The sequence below is a fragment of the Chiroxiphia lanceolata genome, chromosome Z (genome assembly GCF_009829145.1).
Source record: "Chiroxiphia lanceolata isolate bChiLan1 chromosome Z, bChiLan1.pri, whole genome shotgun sequence".
Classification (NCBI taxonomy): Eukaryota; Metazoa; Chordata; class Aves; order Passeriformes; family Pipridae; genus Chiroxiphia; species Chiroxiphia lanceolata.
The window spans coordinates 17,324,006-17,343,458 of NC_045671.1; the positions used below are offsets into that span (position 1 = coordinate 17,324,006).

General features: G+C 38.2%; 1 protein-coding gene across 1 annotated transcript; it reads right to left on the reverse strand.

The window, feature by feature from the left end:
- Nucleotides 1-320: 320 nt before the first annotated feature.
- On the reverse strand, nt 321-19,137 carry DEPDC1B (DEP domain containing 1B). The gene is made up of 11 exons (XM_032676682.1): nt 19,049-19,137; nt 18,324-18,589; nt 13,557-13,692; nt 11,559-11,686; nt 9,322-9,452; nt 8,198-8,245; nt 7,611-7,751; nt 4,298-4,464; nt 2,711-2,887; nt 1,867-2,052; nt 321-1,553 (listed from the first exon to the last, which is right to left on the reverse strand). The coding sequence occupies exons 1-11, from the start codon at nt 19,094-19,096 to the stop codon at nt 1,392-1,394; spliced, it is 1,590 nt and encodes a 529-aa protein (XP_032532573.1). The 5' UTR covers nt 19,097-19,137; the 3' UTR covers nt 321-1,391.
- Nucleotides 19,138-19,453: the final 316 nt, after the last annotated feature.

Here is a 19,453-nt window from a genome sequence, read left to right on the forward strand (position 1 = left end):
GTTTATGACCCCTTCTAAGACATGACTGCTGTTTCTCAAACCAATTATGCCTTAACAGAAGGAATTAATACCCTCAGGCCTATGTGTGAATGTCCCAGTGTAGGAACCACTTGACACTAAGCCTTTATGTAATAAAGAAGGATGCACACTCTTCTGAGGTGGTAATCAAAGAGGTTTATTTCAAATTCAGCACTTCCCTTTATACCCTGATATCATGTGACCTTCTAACCAATAGGGTTATCCATTTAGACTCATGCTCCTTTGGGCTTCTCTGCCCCGGCACGTCCCCCCTGCCTTGGACACGCCTCCTACAACCCAGCACCTCTTCCAGGATGGAGAATTTGATACTTGAGCCAGTTGTTGAAACTGGCATTGTAGAAAGCATTATCACACCTCACGGGATCTGCTTTTTATAGGACTCTTCCCTTATCTGTCTCAAACCCCAGCTTTTTGCTAAACAGAAGTCAGTTTGTTGTGGTCATCCTCTGGTGGTGGGTGCTCACTGGCTCTGCACCCTGGGCTGTCCTTCTGCAGATCAGAGGTTTTGCCACCATACACTCAAAACTCTTCACATCCTCTCGGTTGAGCATGCAAACCTGGCCTCAGCAAAGCACATTGCTTTTACAAATGACCAATTGTTTGAGTCATTAACCTTCAATATTTCAGTCTCTCACAAACAGCAAACCAAAATCCAGTGTTCCATATTTACTCAAGCATGTACAGCAAGTTAATTCCTCAAGCTATATGTGCACAAACATGGCCTAGTTTATGCAAGAGACTCATTTTTAGGTAAAAAAGAAAATCCATTGACTAGTTACCAACAATACATTGCACACAAATACATTTAGACCTTGAAATGATGGGCAAATCAAGCCACAGCAAGAGTACATTATCACCCATATAGAATAATCCCCTTGAGTGTGTTGTGGGTTTTTTTGTGGTTTTTTTTTGTTATTGTTGTTTTTACTGCTGGTTTTTGTTTGTTTGTTTGTTTTAAAACAACAGACATTTAAAAAACTAATAACTTACAAAAATACTGATAATCACAAAATCATAGAATCAAGCACGTTGGAAAAGACCTCCAAGATCATCAAGTCCAACCCTTGATCCAACACCACCATGGTTATTAGACCATGGCACTAAGTGCCACATCCAGTCTCATCTTAAAAACCTCCAGGGACAGTGAATCCACCACCTCCCTGGGCAGCCCATTCCAATAAAATGTCTCATATTTCTACAACCTCAATACTCTCTTCTTCTTTCAACATTTTCTACCATCTCAGTAGTATCCCCAGTAGTTTTTTCAGTAGCTACATGATGCTCAGGCTTCTTTTGCATAAAATCCATTGGTAAAATATTCTGTCTCAGTTCGTTGATATATTTCAAACCATTTACATCCGAAAGCTTCTGGTTCTGTGAAATGGTTGAAAAGGTTTTTTTAAGGCCCATGTCAGGATTGGTGGTTTCTGTTTAGTTTTTTCAGGAAATAGCACCGCTTCAGTTTCAGGTGTAGGAAATCGTACTCTATACACTTCAGGGTAAGATTTCTGAAACTAGAAAAGTACGTTAATTCAAATTAGAATTTGACCAACTTGTAAAATAAACTACTAAAGTGCAACCTCTACTTCTGGAGCAGGAAAATTATTTCTCTAATGGACTTTCTACATCTCCATATATAGAAAATATCACCTAATTTTCTAATATGGGTTGATTCATCACAGTATTCCAGTTCTAATGATATAAAGCTGATACCCCCAAGCGTACACATCATTTTAAATTTCAGTATTTCTGTACAGGAATACATGTCTAAGACTTGATAAAACTTTTTAAGTTCAAATTAGAGACTGTAGAGCAATTTTTATTTACTTGCTTGAGCTTCTTCTTTTTATCTTTCAAAGGTATTTCTTTATTCATTACAATTTCATCCAACAAAGCTGCCAGTGGTTCTTGAGAGCCAGTCGCCCTTTGGTATTCAAATTCGTCTGTACTGATTTGGTGACAAAATGGTGGAGGAGGAAATGTTGCATCAGTATCAGCTCTAGCACATTTAATCTGAAGAAATAGTAAAAAAAAAAAAGTGCTATGTTTTCTGCAAACAATTTACAAAAACTGGCTTAATTAACTGACCACCCAGAAACATTACGTAGAGAAGATATGGCATACAGACCCTAAACTGTACTTTCTCTCTCTTGTACTAATCAAGTGAGTTCCAGTAAGTCAAAAAACGTGACACAAAGGAAGCCTGTTCAACTCTTGAAATAAGTTTAAAGTTACTTTTTCACTAGAAAATAAAGATAGAGGAACTAAAAGCCAGCTTTGAACAAAACAAAATATGATATCAGGAAACAGAGTTATAAAAAAATGATCAAGTAAGGATGGCTCTAAAAAAAAAAAGGTTACAACATTAATGGAAGCACTTTATAATTCAGTTTTCCTCACTATTACGTAGTTTACCCATTCTATGGAAAAGATAGTGCTGATTAACAGGAAAACATATTTTAAAGTTCTTGTCTCTAAACCATTCAAGATTTGCTTAGTTGCATGTGAACACATAGTTAAGGTTGAATATCAGTAGTCAGAATTAGTTAGCTCTTCAGAAGCTAACAGAGACAGAACAAAGTGTTTTAAGAACTGTTGAACTTTGGAGAACAAAGGATAAAAATGACCTAGAAACACAGAGACAAAAGAGGCTTTTTCACTAGATACTTACTGGGACTCTCTGGAGATGTACAACATGATCCTCTACAGAAGATTTTAAAGCAGAAGGAACACTTAAGATCTCTTGATAATTATCCATGAGAAAAGATACTAATTTGGCAGCAAGCAGTTCATCCAAATCTATTTCATCATTTGAGCAGAGGATACAACGGGAAAACGCCTGAACCATCTGAGAAAAAAAGCAACATCATTATCATGTATTTTTCTGTTTGGGACTGAGGAGTAGGAAATCAGGCTGCATTTAAAAAGTGACCTTGTAGAATAAATATTTTAACATCACAATACTTACTGTACTTCCAACATACTAGTATAATAAAAAAAAAACTTGTTAGGTACAGTGACATTATGTTAGTGGTGGATTGAAGATTACTCCTGCCTCATATAGATAATCCAGTCCTGACTTTAGACTTAGAATGGATGAATTCCATTTTATTCTCAATACTTGGTCAAATAGCCACTTCACATGGCTATTTACAGTTAAACAGAGAATAAGTAGAGATTTTTTTAATATAACAGAACTTTCACAGAAGTTAAGTATGAGAGGGAAAACTGAATACCACTATTTTGAAATCATCAAACCAAATTTCAGATCCAGTTCACTTCATGTAGTCTTGTGCTCAAGCATTATGTCTGTGCACTGGTCATTTCTAACGTTAAAAGCACAGAAGGTAATAAGGATTTGTCATGTACCACAGACTACGCAGTGGAATTAAAACCTAGTATGAAATACTTGGACTGTAAGGATTCACTTCTAAAAATAACATTTAGATTATAACATAACTATTTAAATAAAAGACCATTTACAATTAATTAAATTATAACCTTAGCAGTCAAAAAAATAATTATTTTAATCAAGTGTTATTCATAGTTAATTAAAATCTTAATTGCTGTGGAACAAATTTAGATTTATGCACATTACTATAGAATTTTTATAGAATGGCTCTATAGCTTAGTTTTGCATGGCACTTAATTTTCAAAGACTTTAAAATTAACCAAAATTAATATATGTTCTTAGCCAGTTGGAATTGTTAAGAAAAAGCATTAGCAAAAAATAGAGTTTTGTCAAAATCTGATTAAGATTCTTTTCAGAGACTTTTGTGGTGGAAAAAAAATTACTATTGAAATGAACTGGTAGGATTTTTTTAAATGGCTGAAAACAGGTAAATCAAAATATGCATCTACCTATTTCTAACCTTGACTGAAACAGGAAGTCTTTTTCATTCACACTGCAATGATAAAGAAGACCAGAGACTTCCTCTGCTAGTTTTTTTTTTTGTTTATTTGTTTGGGGTAGTTTGTTTGTTTGGGTTTTTCTACTGAATAGAGAAATCAGTGGGGATTTAACTTTGAAAGATAAGGAAACCTCTAAAATTCTAAGCAAGTTCTTTGTGTGCTCACAAATTACCATGAAATTCCATTTATTCAAATTCAGATTAGCTTTCAACATAGCTGGAATAGATAGACAAACCACTCTTTGAACCAGTAAACTGTATTATGTATACACTCTCCAGTAAGAATCTTCAATCCGTGCTACTCCAAAAGCCTTGTCCTCGACCTTTTGCTTCACATTTATACATACCAAAGTTCTGGTCCTCACTGATTCAGAAAGAGGCGGCAAATCTTTGTTGAGGCTAATTCTTGCCATCATTCTCACCAACAGCTGTAGTCTTTTTCGATTTTCTGGTGGCAGCAGGAGACAAGATATCTGAAGAGCTTCTACAGCCTTGCTGTGTTTTTGCAGCAGTCCTGGTTTATACAAGATCAGGAGGTAGGGCAACATTTCTCAGTTAAGTATTTCCATAACATTTAACACAACATTTCTATATTAGACTCCCCAAATTCCTTTCTTACTCATTCAAGACTGCCTTAGAACTTCAGTTCCCAAAGAGACTAGGAAGATATTCCTAGAGTTGGACTACTAGAACTGGGTGGCTTGTTTAAGTATTTAGATTTCCTTCTGATGCACTGGAAAATATTAATAACCATAACAAACAATTCTAGATAGTAGGATACATGAAAAACTATAATGTTTTGATTCATCCTTTGCACTTTAATTCCCCTCAGCTCTAAATGTAACTGAGATGGTATGCACAGGTGTAGCAACCACAATAAAATGTTAAGCCTGGGGCAACAATCAGAGAAACATAAACATGTGCTTATACATCAGTGACAGCTATGACAATACCGACATGTCCCTCACACCTGTAGGGGTTAAACTGGTGCCTAACTCTGCTTACAGACTCTTGAGAAAACAATCCCGTGAGCATGGTAGAGATATTTGAAGACTGGACATGCACAGTAGAATCTGATAATAGTTTAGATCTCATCTATAAAGAGGTCTGACCACCACCAATTTTGGGTTTACAAGGCTGTGCAAAGGAAGCATCTATTACAAATTTGCCTAAACAGCACTAACAAAAGTCAGGAAGCAAAATACCTGCATGACTGACATCTAACAGTAAATTCTATTAAAAAAGGAAGAAAACAAATAGAGACTTTTTTTTCCCATAGGATTATGAAGGTTGGAAGAGATCTCTGGAGAATATATAGACCTCTTCCCATGCTCAAAGCAGCTTCATGTACAGCAAGATGCCCAGGACTATGTCCTGTCAGGTTTTGAATACCTTCAAAGATGGAGATTCCACAGTCTCTCTGGTCAACCACTTCCACTGTTTGACGACCTCCCAATTAAAATGCTATTTTCCTTTATATAAATGAGGTTTCCTGTACTTCTGTTCCTGCCCATTGTCTCTTGCCCCGTCATTGGGTATCACTGATCTGGCTCCTTCTTCTTTTCTCCTCCCATATCAATCTTTTATACACATTAATAAGATTCTCTCTGACCTTCTGCTTTTCAGGTTAAATAGTCCCTGCTTTCAGGCTTTTCCTATATGGCACATGTTCCAAGACTTAATAATTTTTGCTGTGTTTACTGGACTTGCTGACTAGTGCTGAGAAAGTATCTCCCTTAACCTGCTGGCAATGCTTTCAATGCAGTTATGAATGCTGCTGATATTCTTTGCTTCAAAGACACACTGCTGGCTCATGGTCACATTAGTGCCCACCAGGACTTCCAAGGACTTCTCAGCAAAGCTTCTTTCAAATCAGGCCCTCCCATCCCCAGCATTCACTGGTGCATGGACTTTTTCCTCCCCAGAAAAGGGCTTGGCAATTCCCTTTTTTTTTTTAACTTTATGAAATCCCTGTTTACCTATTTCTCTAGTAAGTCAAGGTCCCTCTGCACAGCAGTACAACCCTCTGCTGCATTTAGCCACTTTTCCCCATTTTGCAATATTGGCACACTTGGTTAGGGCACACTGTTCTTGTTTAGGACAGAATGTCCCATCATCCAGGTCATAAATGAAGTGTTAATCATTACTGGCCCATTATCAGCTCTGGGGTACTCACCACTAAGGGACAGCCAGCTGAATTTTGTGCCACTGATCACAACCCTCTGAGCCCAGCAACTCCACCGATTTCTGAGTTTACCTCACTACCCACCTTTTCAGCCTGTACTTCCTGAGGTTGCCTATAAGGATGTGATGAAGGACAGTGTTGAAAGCTTTACTACTCTCAACATAAACAGCATTCACCACTGCTATCCCCTCATCGACCATTTTGGTCAATTCCACACTGTAAAAGTGGAACTGTTATTAAAAAAAAAATGTTTAGTAGTTAGTAGGGCAGCACTTAGAGACAGTGTTCGAAGCAGACTGGTAGTTAATTTTCACTGTAGTTAATTTTCAAAGCAACACTTTCTCTAATTTCAAAGAAAATTTAACAAGCATACTAGTGCATATGTTTAGAAGATATGATTCCATATTATCATCTCATTTTTTTGTGAAAGAGATCACAATACTAATTTTTGACTTTTTGAAACAGTGCACAGTTTTCATTGATTTCCATATGCACACTGGTATGAAATCGTTCTCTCAATTTTCCATCTGAGAAATTATGGGAAATAAAACTCCTAAAACCTGAAAGATATAAAAAACAATGGCAAAGCAAACAGAAATAGAGTACGAAAGGAGAGGAATAATTTTTAAAAATATTATCAAGAATATTTGTTGTCTAAGAAAAAGAAGACAGACATGGAACTATATTCAGAATGAAGAAAGATTGTGAACTAAGAAAGTATAAAAATACTAAATTCCAGAAAGAGAAGTGTTATTCTGAATTGTTTTTCATCACAACACTTTATTAAAGCAATGTTGTTCGCAGGAAAAGAAGTTCAAAAAACTGACATGATACAAAGCATGCTTACTTTTCAACTCAGTTTTTTTTTCTGAAATGCACCCATAAAATGTAATGAAATATTTTCCCTTTTACTGTCTTTCAATAGGCCATCTATAGGATGAGAATAGGTGCATTTAATATAGTGTGAACTACTGAAAAGTTATAGTTAGTAATGAAACCACTGCTTCAAAGAAGCAGTGGATTAGTTATTGTAATTTCTAAATTTAAGCAATGAAGGATTTCAATTTCCTTCAAATGTCATATTTCCAGGGTTAAAAACAGTGCTTATAGCCCTAATCCTTTCTAATCTAGACTTCAGTCAAGCAATTTCTAAAAGCTTATGAGAATTTTTAAGACATTTAAGCATTTGTAAAAAAAGAAAAATCTGTTAAAATCCATCTGTTAGATGCTGAGCAATGAACAGAGGCATTTAAAAATTAAGACAAGGAATGGAAGACTTTTGAACTATTGTGATCAAAAGGATACAAAGATCACCTTGTGATATAAAATAAATTTAAATATTAAACTGTTTTCTATGTAGAATGGAAAGGACAAATCCTAAAGAATTCAGCTGTTATACTATTTAAGTATGGTAAATTAACTCCAGGAAATTAAATCTAAAGAATAATTTTTTCAGTGCATCCCAAACTACTTACCTAACACACTAACAAAAACGTCAAAAAAATGAAATGTGAGAAGAGGTTCTTTCATCTGGTCAAAGTAGTCGACTATAGTTTTGAAAACATCTCTTTCAAAGCCTACATATGTAGGTTGCTTCAAATCTGAGCAGCTGGGCCCTACGAAGAAAAAAAAAAAGGGGAGGAAAGAAAGAGAGAGAGAACATTGATTTTAAGCCACCAACCAGATCAGCATTTTCTAATTCAGTTCATGCAAATACACCATTAGAGGAAAAAAAAAAGAAAAGACTCATTCTTCAAAATAAGTGAAATTTTATTGATCTACTGAATTGATCTATTCCCAACAGGTCTAGTGAAGACACATAGTGGAGGAAAAACATGAACAGAATAGTTAAGCCATTATATACTTCATTGAAATAAGCTGCACTGGAAGGAGAATACATGCTGGCAAGTCTTTTCCAACTTTGTTTAGGCAATTTTCATAAAAAATAGTGAAGGTGAATATAAACAGGATTTGATAAAGTGTTAAAGGCACAGTCAATTCAACTGATTTTTACGGGGGTGGGCTGTTTGTGGGGTATTTTTCCCCCTCCTGAATTACTTACAATTTGCTAGACATTTCATTGCAGATAATATCCAGTGAGGTAGTTCCTCTGCATGGGGAAGAAACAGACAGAAATTAAAAGGAGGGAAAAAATTAGAAAAATATCTAATTGTAAGATAAAAGCACAGCTGAAAACACTATAACAAGTTCCTCCTGTGTAGTAAATGAACTGACTCCAGAGTCAAGCTATACCTTAATGTAGGATCTAACTTGAATTACATCTATAATTCAGTATCTTCAGTATTCCCTGTCAACCACGTATGCATTCTGCTCTTGCAACTCAATCAGCAAAATGGATCATATCCTTAACATACCCTAAAAAAATCAGACAAACTAATTCAAGCTATACCTTCACCAGTGCAATACAGTGAAGTGTTTACTTTGCACTGAAGATGATGAAAAGCACTTGTATATTCAGTTCTGTCATTTCTAGGAGGCTGAAGTTAATATTAATACTTTGAAGTGCTCCAACCATCTTTAAAATGCCCACATGCACATTCTGAAGGATGTTTCATTCACAATCAAACCAGGTTTCAACATCATACTTAATTCCTCTACAAAACTTGTGAAAACCATGGTGGCAATAACAGTGTGATATGTCAGAGCAGCAAAGATGCTTTATTTTCTCCCTGATGTGGAACGGAGTTCTAAACATGATACTATCTTCACAACACATTGACTGAAAACTCAAAATTTTTTAAGTATCTCTCAGTGTATATTTTGGCTCTCTCCCAATTTTTAATACATTTTTTCTTCATGTAAACACTCCAGTTCAGGCAGTTGAAAGGGCAGGGTTGAGAAAGCCACCTTGAACTGAATAAAATCCCTATCTTTATAAATGGTAAAAATTTGCTGCGCTTCCACCTTCATTTTTCAACCCTAAAGCTGGAATATGTTTAAGAGAGTAAATATGAAATAAACACTGACTTTTACAAATAGGATGTCAGAGGAGAACAATGGCCTTCTACTTTGTAAAAACCCTAGTACAGATGTGATCATACAAGTATAAAGATGCTACAGGCTAGTATAAATTCATCATCATCATCATCAATAAATTAGAACTAATACTTTATACTAGTAAACTACAATATAAAAAATTTAAATGAAAACTTCTAAAATACTCACTTGATTTGTCTTCTAAGGTGACAATGCCTTGCTTATTGACATTGTATACATTTTGAACTATATGTTTTGAATTCACAAGTTTTACGTCTAACACTTCATCCAGAGAATCCAAACCCAAGACCTTTTGTAATCTGTAAAAACACATAAACACATAGTTCACACATCATCTAATCTGGAAAAAGCAAACATAAAGTATTTGGATAGATACAATTCTGAAAAAAAGGAGGCCTCCATTTCATAGAGAATATCTCCAGTTGGACGGCAGCCATAAGGATCGAGTGCAACTCCTGCTCCTCACAGGACTACCTAGATTCACAGAATATCATGAGCAAGAAGGAACCCACAAGGACTCCAACTCCTGGTTTGCGTACCACAGCCCCAAAAATCACACCATGTGCCTGAGAGCATTGCCCAAACACTTGAACTTTGTCAGGTTGGTGCCGTGTAAATTTTCCTGGGGAGCCTGTTCCAGTGCCCAGTCACCCTCTCAGTGAAGAACCATTTCCTAATGTGGAGTCTGAAGTTCCCTGACACAGCCTGATTCCATCTCCTTGTTTCCTACTGCTGGCCACCAAAGATCATCTGCATCTCTGCCTCCCTTGAATTTGTAGACTACAATGAGGTCGCTCCCCAACCTTCTCAAAGCTGAACAAATCAAGTGACCTCAGCCTCTCCTCCTAAATTTTGCCCTCAAGACCTTTCACCATCTTAGTTGCTGTCCTCTGTACATTCTCTATGCATGTTGACAGTTTACCTAGAAGGGTACTGCAAGAGACAGTATCAAAAGCTTTGCCAAAATCCCAAACCAGCACATCTATTGTTTTCTCTTTGTCCCTTGGTCAAGGGGGACCTCGTCATAAAAGGAAATTGAATTGATCAAGCAGGACTTTTCCCTGTTGAAACTGTGATGGCTTTGATCAATGACTGTGTTGTCTCTCAAGCATTTTTCATTAAATCCCAAAATAACCTTTTCCATCATTTTACCAAGCACTGAAGGGAGACTGACAGGATTGTAACTACCAGGATCTTCACTCTTAGCCTTCTTAAAACTTGGGAAAATATTTGCCAGCTTTCAATCAATTGGGACCTCTCTGGGCTCCCAGGTCAGTTGAAAATAATGGAGAGAGATCTGCAATGACATCATCCAGCTCTTTCAGTACTCTGGGATGAATCCCACTGGCCTCCACGGATTTAAGTGCATCCAGCTGGAGTAGCAAGTTTCAAACAAGTTCAGGGTGAACTGCGATTCTCCCATTTCTCCCAGTCATAATCTTGCAACACAGAGCTCTGGTGGTCCCAGGACTTAGAGAGGCCATAGCTTTTTGCTGGGCTAATACCATTGCTCCCTAGTCAAGCTGGCAGGGTTTCAGGACCCTTTCACACAAACTACTGTGCCAACCCTGTTTGCTAGTGCTCCACAGAGGTCTCTGTGTGAAGGAGGGGCTTGGCCACCATTGTCCCTGGTCCTGTTGCCCAGGTCCCATCAGGCAATACCATGTGAGCTGCAGGCAGAGACCAGAGGGTCCCTCCACTCCCTTGCAATCTCCATCTTTGAGGAAACCTGGCAGTGCACATGCACTAAAGTACACGCCGCCAATCGTGCTGTCACCAAAGCTGCTTGCCTCAGCATCGAGTTCATTACATGCACATAATGTGCTAAGTTTACATTAAAGTAATCATTAGTAAGGCCTCAACTGTGCTGTAATATTAGCTAATGTGTATTATTTTTTACCCCTGCATAAATTGTCTTAAAGAACTTTGCATGGGATATTCCTTTTGAATATACTAAAGAATATCTGATTAGCAAAGCCTTCAGCACTCAAGTAGATACTCCATTTATCTCATACAAAGTATTGTACTTGACATTGAAAGGTTTCATAGTGTTGCATTCCTACTTAAGTGCTTCTATTTCATAGAAACAAGAGAAAAAAAAGAAGACTGAGAGAAAAAAAGTGATCAAATAAGACAAAGCCCACACAACAAAAGGACTAGCATAACACGACGTGAAAAAGTCAAAAGGCACCAAGCACAATAAAATTTTTTTGCAGACTTGATTTGCTGAATTTGTTAGCCAAATAACAAATTGAGTAGTAGAGAGTAGTATAATCTAGACACTATAGCTTTGAAGGCAGCGATGAAAAGTGAGTGGGTGAAATTACAAGCTTTGCCAGAGAAGACAGGCAAGACTATTACCTACTACACAGTGTTACCATAAGTTGACTCACAAGTATACTCACTGTGACAAAGTCATGGATTTCCACATCTCTTCTATATTTGTTTGTGTTAGCTCTCTGCGGAACACAAGTTTGCATGCCGGTACTTCCCCTATAGCTATACTGTGTCGCTTGTACCACATCTCGGAGTTCTGAAATCAGAAAAAACTCTTCTCATTAACTGGTGCCTTTTCAAGTATTAAACAGTATATTACAATTGTGGTACAGCATTTCAAGCATTCCTAAATTCCAGTAAAATCTTCAGGATGCAAGTGAGTGTGTTTCACAGGTGTGAAACATTTTTCTCGATCACACACACATCTTCTCAATTCCTTAACTTGTCCAAAGCCAGAAAATTATGTGTTTCAGGGTAACCATTAAAGTTGAGGAGTCAGTGGCCTTTAATGCTGTGTTCAGGAGGTCGTCTCCATGATTAAAATCAGTTCATCTACCATTTTAAGATTACACATCTGCTTATGGAAAAGTTCTTGGAGAATTATTAGATGAAATACCAAGGAATTAGAAACAATTCATCCTTTTTCAGCATATACTGATCATAACTAAACATCAAGTTCATTAGCAGGTTTTATATATGAAGAAACTAAAAGCAAATAGCTACATCTGAAGATACTCATCAGTCCATCATTACAACAGAATAAAGTAAAGCTGAGAACGCAGAAAACTACTATCCTTTACCCAACCTTCAATCCAAGCTTTACACTTGAAGATTGTCATTAAGGTGTCAGTGGATGGACATACAACATAGTTCGTACCAGCAACATACTTTTCAACACAAAACTCCTAGTCATTCCCAGTTCTTCGATTTTTATCACAGAGCAGTGCTAAAGCACATTAAAAGTATTACTTGTGATCACAACCAAACCACAAAATACACTCCAGGAATGCACTTAATTACTCCAAGTGCTAATTGTCTGTCATTTCATGACACTAGACTAGAGCTACTTTGAAACAAATAGCCCCCTCTGAAATTAGGAGCCTGGTCTTCCATAGCACTCTCTGAAATTAAGAGTCTGGTCTTCCATAGCACTCTCTGAAATTAAGAGTCTGGTCTTCCACATCAGTATTTCACAACACAGACCCATGCTCATCAATTCACATACAGCCAGTAAGTGCTCAGATTGATACTGGAGCAACTCAAGATGCCACCATTTACAGGTATCTGTTTTCTTCACCATTCCAGTGGAAGATACACCTTATTATAAATGAGCTAGCAGAAAGGAGTTTATACCTTTGCCTCAGTTACTTCAACTTCCAGTTCACTGTATTAATCCAAGCTGCCAATGAAAGAGATTTTGAGCTATGCCAGACTGCATGCTGTTGGATCTGAGTCAGATGCATAGAGGCAGTCTTTTCCTAACTCTTATCAGGGCAGGATGCTTGGATGGAAATTTAGAGCAGACAATTAGAAGCTGTAGCATGTTAAAACTTCAGCAGAAGCTTGCTCAGTAATTAAAATACTCTATTCTCTTGACTAGTCTTTGGCACTCTCTTTTCTTTTCTAATCTTCTACCTAGTATTGAAGTTCTTAGGACCATGTTTTTCCTCTTCAGAAACTTGCTGTACATAAAAAGTGTACTTGATTGGCACACAGTTAATTGGATTGCAAATATGGAATAACCATTCATTCAGAAACTTTAGATGTCCAGCAAAATGGTAGGAGATACTTTTCCAAACAGTCTATGGATCACCAAGAAATCCAAGGCCAGTGTCCTGCACTGAAATGCAGTAATAAAAAGGCAAAAATTATCGAAGAAGTTCCAAGAGTTTACAAAATAGGAGAACACACACATATAAGATACACTGGAGGAAGGACTTAGAATATACATAACTACAAAAGCCTAGGCTTTTACCATGTCCAGGAGCCGATAAAATTTTTAAAATAAAAGTATTTGGCATTTCATTTTATAATCAAGTATTTTGTGCCACAACAAAGAGGTCATTAGTTTGGTTTTGCTTTCCAAATATGCTTATGTCTGGGGAAGTGAAAACTGGGTGTTTTACCATTGTGACGGATTTCACTGGGATGTATTCTTGAGAAGTGCCAGCCTTCGGTTCATTCCAGTCTGGAAATTTAATTATTTCCTTTCCACATGAAGGTTTCTTTGGATATGACTTCAGTGGTGAGGAAGGAGGAAATCTACAATTAGAGAATATTTTTAAAGCCTCTGAACACCAACCTAATCCATATTTACTAATGTAAAACTGTAGTAGGCCGTCACATGCAGAAATACAACAAATGCCTTGGACATTCAGTGTTCCCTGGAGACTGGTATTAAGTGCTACGTAAAACACAGTGAGGTGTCTTGTTTGGCCTCCAGCTGCTGCTCTTGAACAGTTCAAGTCCTTTGAACCTCCCATGACATAGCTGAGCCTTGGGTAAATGTCTGATATTCCAGTGCATTTCATATAGCACCAGCTGCCTGTACACAGACAGCTGACCCAGGTCATCACTAGAAGACACGGATTCTGCTGAAAAAGCTGCAGATAGGATTTCCCCCATGTCAAGTGTGTTTTTAGCACGCATATCCTAAAGTAAAGCTACATATCTAAGACACATGACTAATATTTGTATTTAATTAAAGTGCGTGCAAGTGTCCACACAAAATTTTATCAACATTACCACATTCTTTTGTATTTACATGCTTCCTATGCGAAGACTATAACCTGTAGTTCTCTGGAGTCTTTTTCCACCTGCTGTGCAGATAACTAATTCACTTTTTAAGGCATTTCAAGAAGTGCCTTGAAGAAATTAGCAGAAATAAGCCCTAAACCAGCCCTTGTAGAAAACAAGGAAAACAAACTATCCAGCTTGATCAGAATCAAATTACTGTTAAGCCATGCACAAAGGAATCAATGACAGCACACCACAAAGACAAATCAGTTAGGTGGCAACATGTCTTCAGACTGGCCCAGACCTGATCTTGTTTACTATCACTCCTAGGTCTTAGATGCTGAGATTCCTGATGCTTCAAGAAACTACTTAAGCCTCACTCACTCTTTTAATCTGAATGTAAAAGACAGTTATGTCTGTGATTTTGCAACAAGAGCTTGTATACTGCTGGATAGCATGCATATGTATCCTACTAGAAAGATACACTCAAAAAATCCTCAGGTTTCTCCATCCTCTCACGCAGTTCCAATAAGTTTTAATTAAGTTTCATAAGTTTTTTATTTAGTTTTGTATTACAGTGTTGTTAGTCCAGTAGTGTTACTCTGCATAGGTTAAACACACAAGGGTTTTTACCATGAATACTGAGACCATTTGGCACTTTCCACAGTGCTCTTCAACAGAGTATATGCAACACGGAGAGATATCATTTCCATCAGACAAACTCTGAGAAGGAGTGGTGAGCATCTCATATTAATCCTGCAAGATTTACTCTGCCTTTTGAAAGTAAACCAGATTAGATGGCAGATGTTCAGCTGTTGACTGTTTTCAACCATTTTTCAGATACTGTTTCTTAGAGTTTGATGTTAACCATCTGCAGCCTTTTTCCTTTGCCTTATACTATTTTCAGCAGTTCCCTGTTTCATCTCTATTTCTTCACAATTTTAAGCTTTGTGCCATTTGCTGTCCTGATTCACAAACAATCAGTGAAAGAATGAGTTCTTACAAGCAGGAAAAGGAGGTATACATTCCCCTTTTTCACACAGCATTACAGTAAGATCTAGATGAAGACAAGTTTTTGGATGAACAATGAAAACCCCCTGATTTTATGATGAAAAGATTAACATTACTCAAATCTAGGAGCTGAGGAGCATTCCAAGCTTGACGCATCAAGATCAAAATGGTTTATAGCCAGCAACACTAGTTTTAGGACTCTGTACAAAGAGGAAATAGAGATACCTCTTTGTGTCCAGAACAGAGGATAGAGAACAAGGTCAACCAACATAATTATTAGAGCTGCATTCCAAAAGTTTGCTATCAATGCAAGAGTAATAACCCTTTTGCTTTTAATAGAATTGCTGCAATTCAAAAAAAATGTAAAGCCTGGCAGCTTCCAAAACTGTATCCTCTCACTCACTGTTGTAGACTAAACTGAGCCAGTAGGTCAGAAAAAACTATGTGTCTGTGTGTTCTATTTTTAGAAGTCACATTAGATCTCACCTTCATATTTAATACTTGCCAAATACCCTCAAGCAAATCAAGATTTGACAACATCTCTTTTGCATACTCTGTCAAGTGAAGAAGAGCAGACAGCCACACTTATATGTGAAAGTAATGAATGACAATTGTGCACCACAGGATACAGTCACAGCATATTAACAGATAAACTTACAGAAAAGGCATATAGTATGTCAATATTTCCAGAGTAAGCACTGTCAGTGGAATGGACTCGTACCACTACTTGCATCAACACAGTGAAGACAAAAAGATACTATTTCAATATAACAATAGGAAAGTCCACCAGAGGGAGCCGCCAGGACATGAAATGCATGAGTAAAATGGGCTTGAAAATCAATGTTTAGTTCCATAAATAGGGAAAAACCCACATTTTGATATTTAAAGCCATGAGTAAAATACATAGCTTATTTATGCATTAAGTCCAGTCAGAGAAAAGCTGGCTCCAGTTCAAGATGCATGAAAGGCAGTTTTAGTTAAAAAGTTCAATTAGTCAGTTATCTTTTCAATGGGAAGTGAAGAAAGAATATCAAAACAAAATACATAACAAAAGAGCTCTCTTATTCAATAGTAGGCCATTAGGCAGAGCACACAGAAAATTAAAAGAACAGAAATATTTCACCCAACCAATTTCCACAGCCTGCAGCTCAGGCAAGTCATGCCTGAAAATACAAATGAATGAAAGAAAAAAATAAGTTGAATGTGTCAGGATGCTAACATGAAACAAATGAACAAAAAATCCCACAGCCTCATGAACATGGCAAACCCAAACCAAAGAGACATACTGTAATACCAGCAGTTACCAAAACCCATATTAAATCTTTTGACAAGAGTCCATGTCCAGAAAGAAAGGAGACACCAGCAAAAAAAATCTGTGCAGGTAGTGCTCTCATTTAGAATAGGCATATCAGGACTGGGCTAGAAATGTACCAAACCAACAACACACCCAGAACCATGTGCTGCAGCAGAACCTAACTCCTTTTCTGACTTGGTTCTAACAGGTAAAAAACCCACTCGATACCACCCCTTTATATTTAACATTATTAAGGTCAAAGACCTAAGATCCTCTGCAGCTCTTCTTGTCTTCCATGCCTGTTTCCCAACCTGAGCTGGTCAATGACTAGCTAAACTGTCACAATCTCTTGCCCTTCCATAGCAGCCATAAGCAGGTGGCCAAAGAATTTAAGAACAAGCACACATGATACTTCCTCAACATCCTTTTGCAGCCTTCAGTCACATTCAGCTCACAGACTGCAGAGCCTGTATTGTTTTGAGATACTTAGCAAGGGATTTTCTTGGGTGAGATTCTCAAAGTATCTTCAGAAACAAGACCTTTGATACACGTGTCCTTCACACTTGAGTCACAAATTCTAAAATTTAACACAAATCTGATTCAATCTGACTGTAAATAACTGAAGTGGCACAAGCCTAACATAAACCACAGTACTTTCAGAAAAAAGTGCCTTGACCCAAGTTTGTTTATAACCAAGGAAAAAAATTACAGCGTATAAACCTCTTATTTTTTAAGTCTTCCAAATTAATAAATAAAATTGTGAGAGTAATGAACAACTGCACTTACAGCATGGGCATACAGACCAAACAGCAAAAAAGTTTAGGTTCGGTCTACACACAAACTAGAGCAAAAGAGCAATAGAGCAAACTGAAAAATAAACTTCATACATAGCAAGTGGGAATTCAGTATTATTTATTTTCCCAAAGAGGATAGTAAGAAAACATGATCTAAAAATTAATATGTAAAATTTAATTACACAGTAAAAGCTATAATAAGTAGAAGTATAGGCTTATTGCTAACTTACTTTCCCTATTACTTTGCATGAAGATAACTCCCATTTCCTAAAAAGAAGACTCACCACGCTAAGTTACAAATCCGTACTTAAGATAATGGTCATTTTTATACTTACTTGTGCACTGAACAAGACACTACAAGACGGTACAAATTCATAACCCACAACTTCTGGACATCCAAACCTTAACTAAGGTCACAAGAGGTCAAAGAATCCACTCCAGTAACGCTAAGTTTTTCGTACAAAGAAAAATCTTTTCCTCTGTTAACAAGCCACCAGTTGAGAGGCTAAACAGTAAGCAACCAAAGCTTTGTCTCTTCTATGACAATTTCAATCTATAAACTAAGGACCATAAAATAGGTTACATTACTTAGATTGAGAAGACTTTTCTCTCAGAAGGAGCAGAAACAGCAACCAAAATACTCATGGGGTTGGGGGAGAGGGAGGACAACTGGAGCTGGATGAACAATGGCAATCTCACTTCCATCTACATCACCTTGATATGTATTCTTCCAACACCAACAAACTTGATGTCTATCGACAGCAATCAGAACTTGTTACCTTGTGAAACTGTAAAAGATTTTGTTAGTATTTACAGAATGTAACTGAATAGAAGTGACCTTCAAAGATATTTAAAAACAGACAAGAAAACTGAAGCCAAACATTAAATCTTGACAGTTACCCATTTCTAAGAAAAATAAAGTCTTTAAAAGGAAGGGGAGGAACATATCAACAGTTTTCCAGAGGCATTCTACAAAAATACTTGTAAGACATGAACAAGAGTTATTACACCTTGTTTCCAAAAAAACCAAAATTTTTCATCACTATATACAGACTTACCGATACAAATGGCCATCATCTTGGAAGTCCTCTTTGCCCCACCTTCCTTTAATATCTTCGATAACATGGTTTTTCAGGAACTTTTTAAGCAGCTTAACTGTTTGATCGCGAGTCACCTCTGGGCCGAAATTTTGATTAGAGCCGAGTAGCTCATGCAAAATATCCACCGCCTCCGAAGCTTTGAAGCAACGCTCGTAGCTTTTGAAACGACAGCGGTGCTTCCGTACGGGCATCCCGGCACGGAAGAGTTCTATTATCTCGTTCCACTAAAGGAGGAGAACAAAATTCGTTACGAGAACTCTGCTCCCAGGAGCATTCTGGCTCTACAAGCGCGATCAGAAAGCAGAAACTTGAAACCCTGAAAGCAGAGCTACACCATTTTCTCGCAAATCTGCGTTTGCGAGAACACTGAAAGATAAATCCAGGAGTTAGACTCTCCAGACCTGAAAACAAACACAGGTCTAGGAAGCTGAAATATTTAGAGCCTCATATATTTGCCGCCCTACAGACACGGCCTTTTAACCTCCCTTAGGCGGGACAAAAGGCTGGACCTGCCGCGCCGCTCCGCAGCGCCGAACTCTGCGCGGCGCCTGCACTGGGCACCCCCGCCCCGCACGGAGCCAGCCTGGTAGCAGAGGCCGGCACCCAGAAGACTGGAGAGGGAGCAGCCGTGGGGGCAGAGCAGTCCCGGGGGCAGAGCTGCCGGGGGGCAGCGGGGCACTCACCAGGCGTGTGGCGCGGTAAGGGCCGGGCCCCACCAGCCGCGGCTCCATGGGGGCGGCCGCGCCGGCTCCGCGCCGCGTTTGAATCCTTGCCGGGCTGCGTCGCCTCCGCCCATTGGCTGGCGGCGGCGTCAAGTGAGGCGCCTGTGCCACCTCTGATTGGTGATCCCGGGATGACGGCGCGGGACGAGAGGCCAGGCGGGAGCGGCGGGGGCACCGCCCTGAGGGCGGGTCTGCGGAGCTGGGCTCGGGTTTAAACCCAGCCTTACCTTAGCAATGTATAGCAGTACTCGAAGGGAGGGTGCCTAGAGGATTGAGCCAGGCTCTTCTCCGTGGTGCTGAGCAATAGGACAGGAGACAATTAACAGAAACTGATGCACAGAAAGTTCCACCTGAATATGGGGAAAA

Excerpts from the sequence above, each read along its gene's own strand:
- DEPDC1B (XM_032676682.1), bottom strand. The coding sequence starts at position 19,096 with ATGGAGCCGCGGCTGGTGGGGCCCGGCCCTTACCGCGCCACACGCCTG. Across the intron at positions 4,465-7,610 it reads CGTTTTTGTTAGTGTGTTAG|GACTGCTGCAAAAACACAGC; the intron begins GTAAGTAGTTTG and ends TGTATAAACCAG. Across the intron at positions 2,053-2,710 it reads TACATCTCCAGAGAGTCCCA|ATTAAATGTGCTAGAGCTGA; the intron begins GTAAGTATCTAG and ends CTATTTCTTCAG.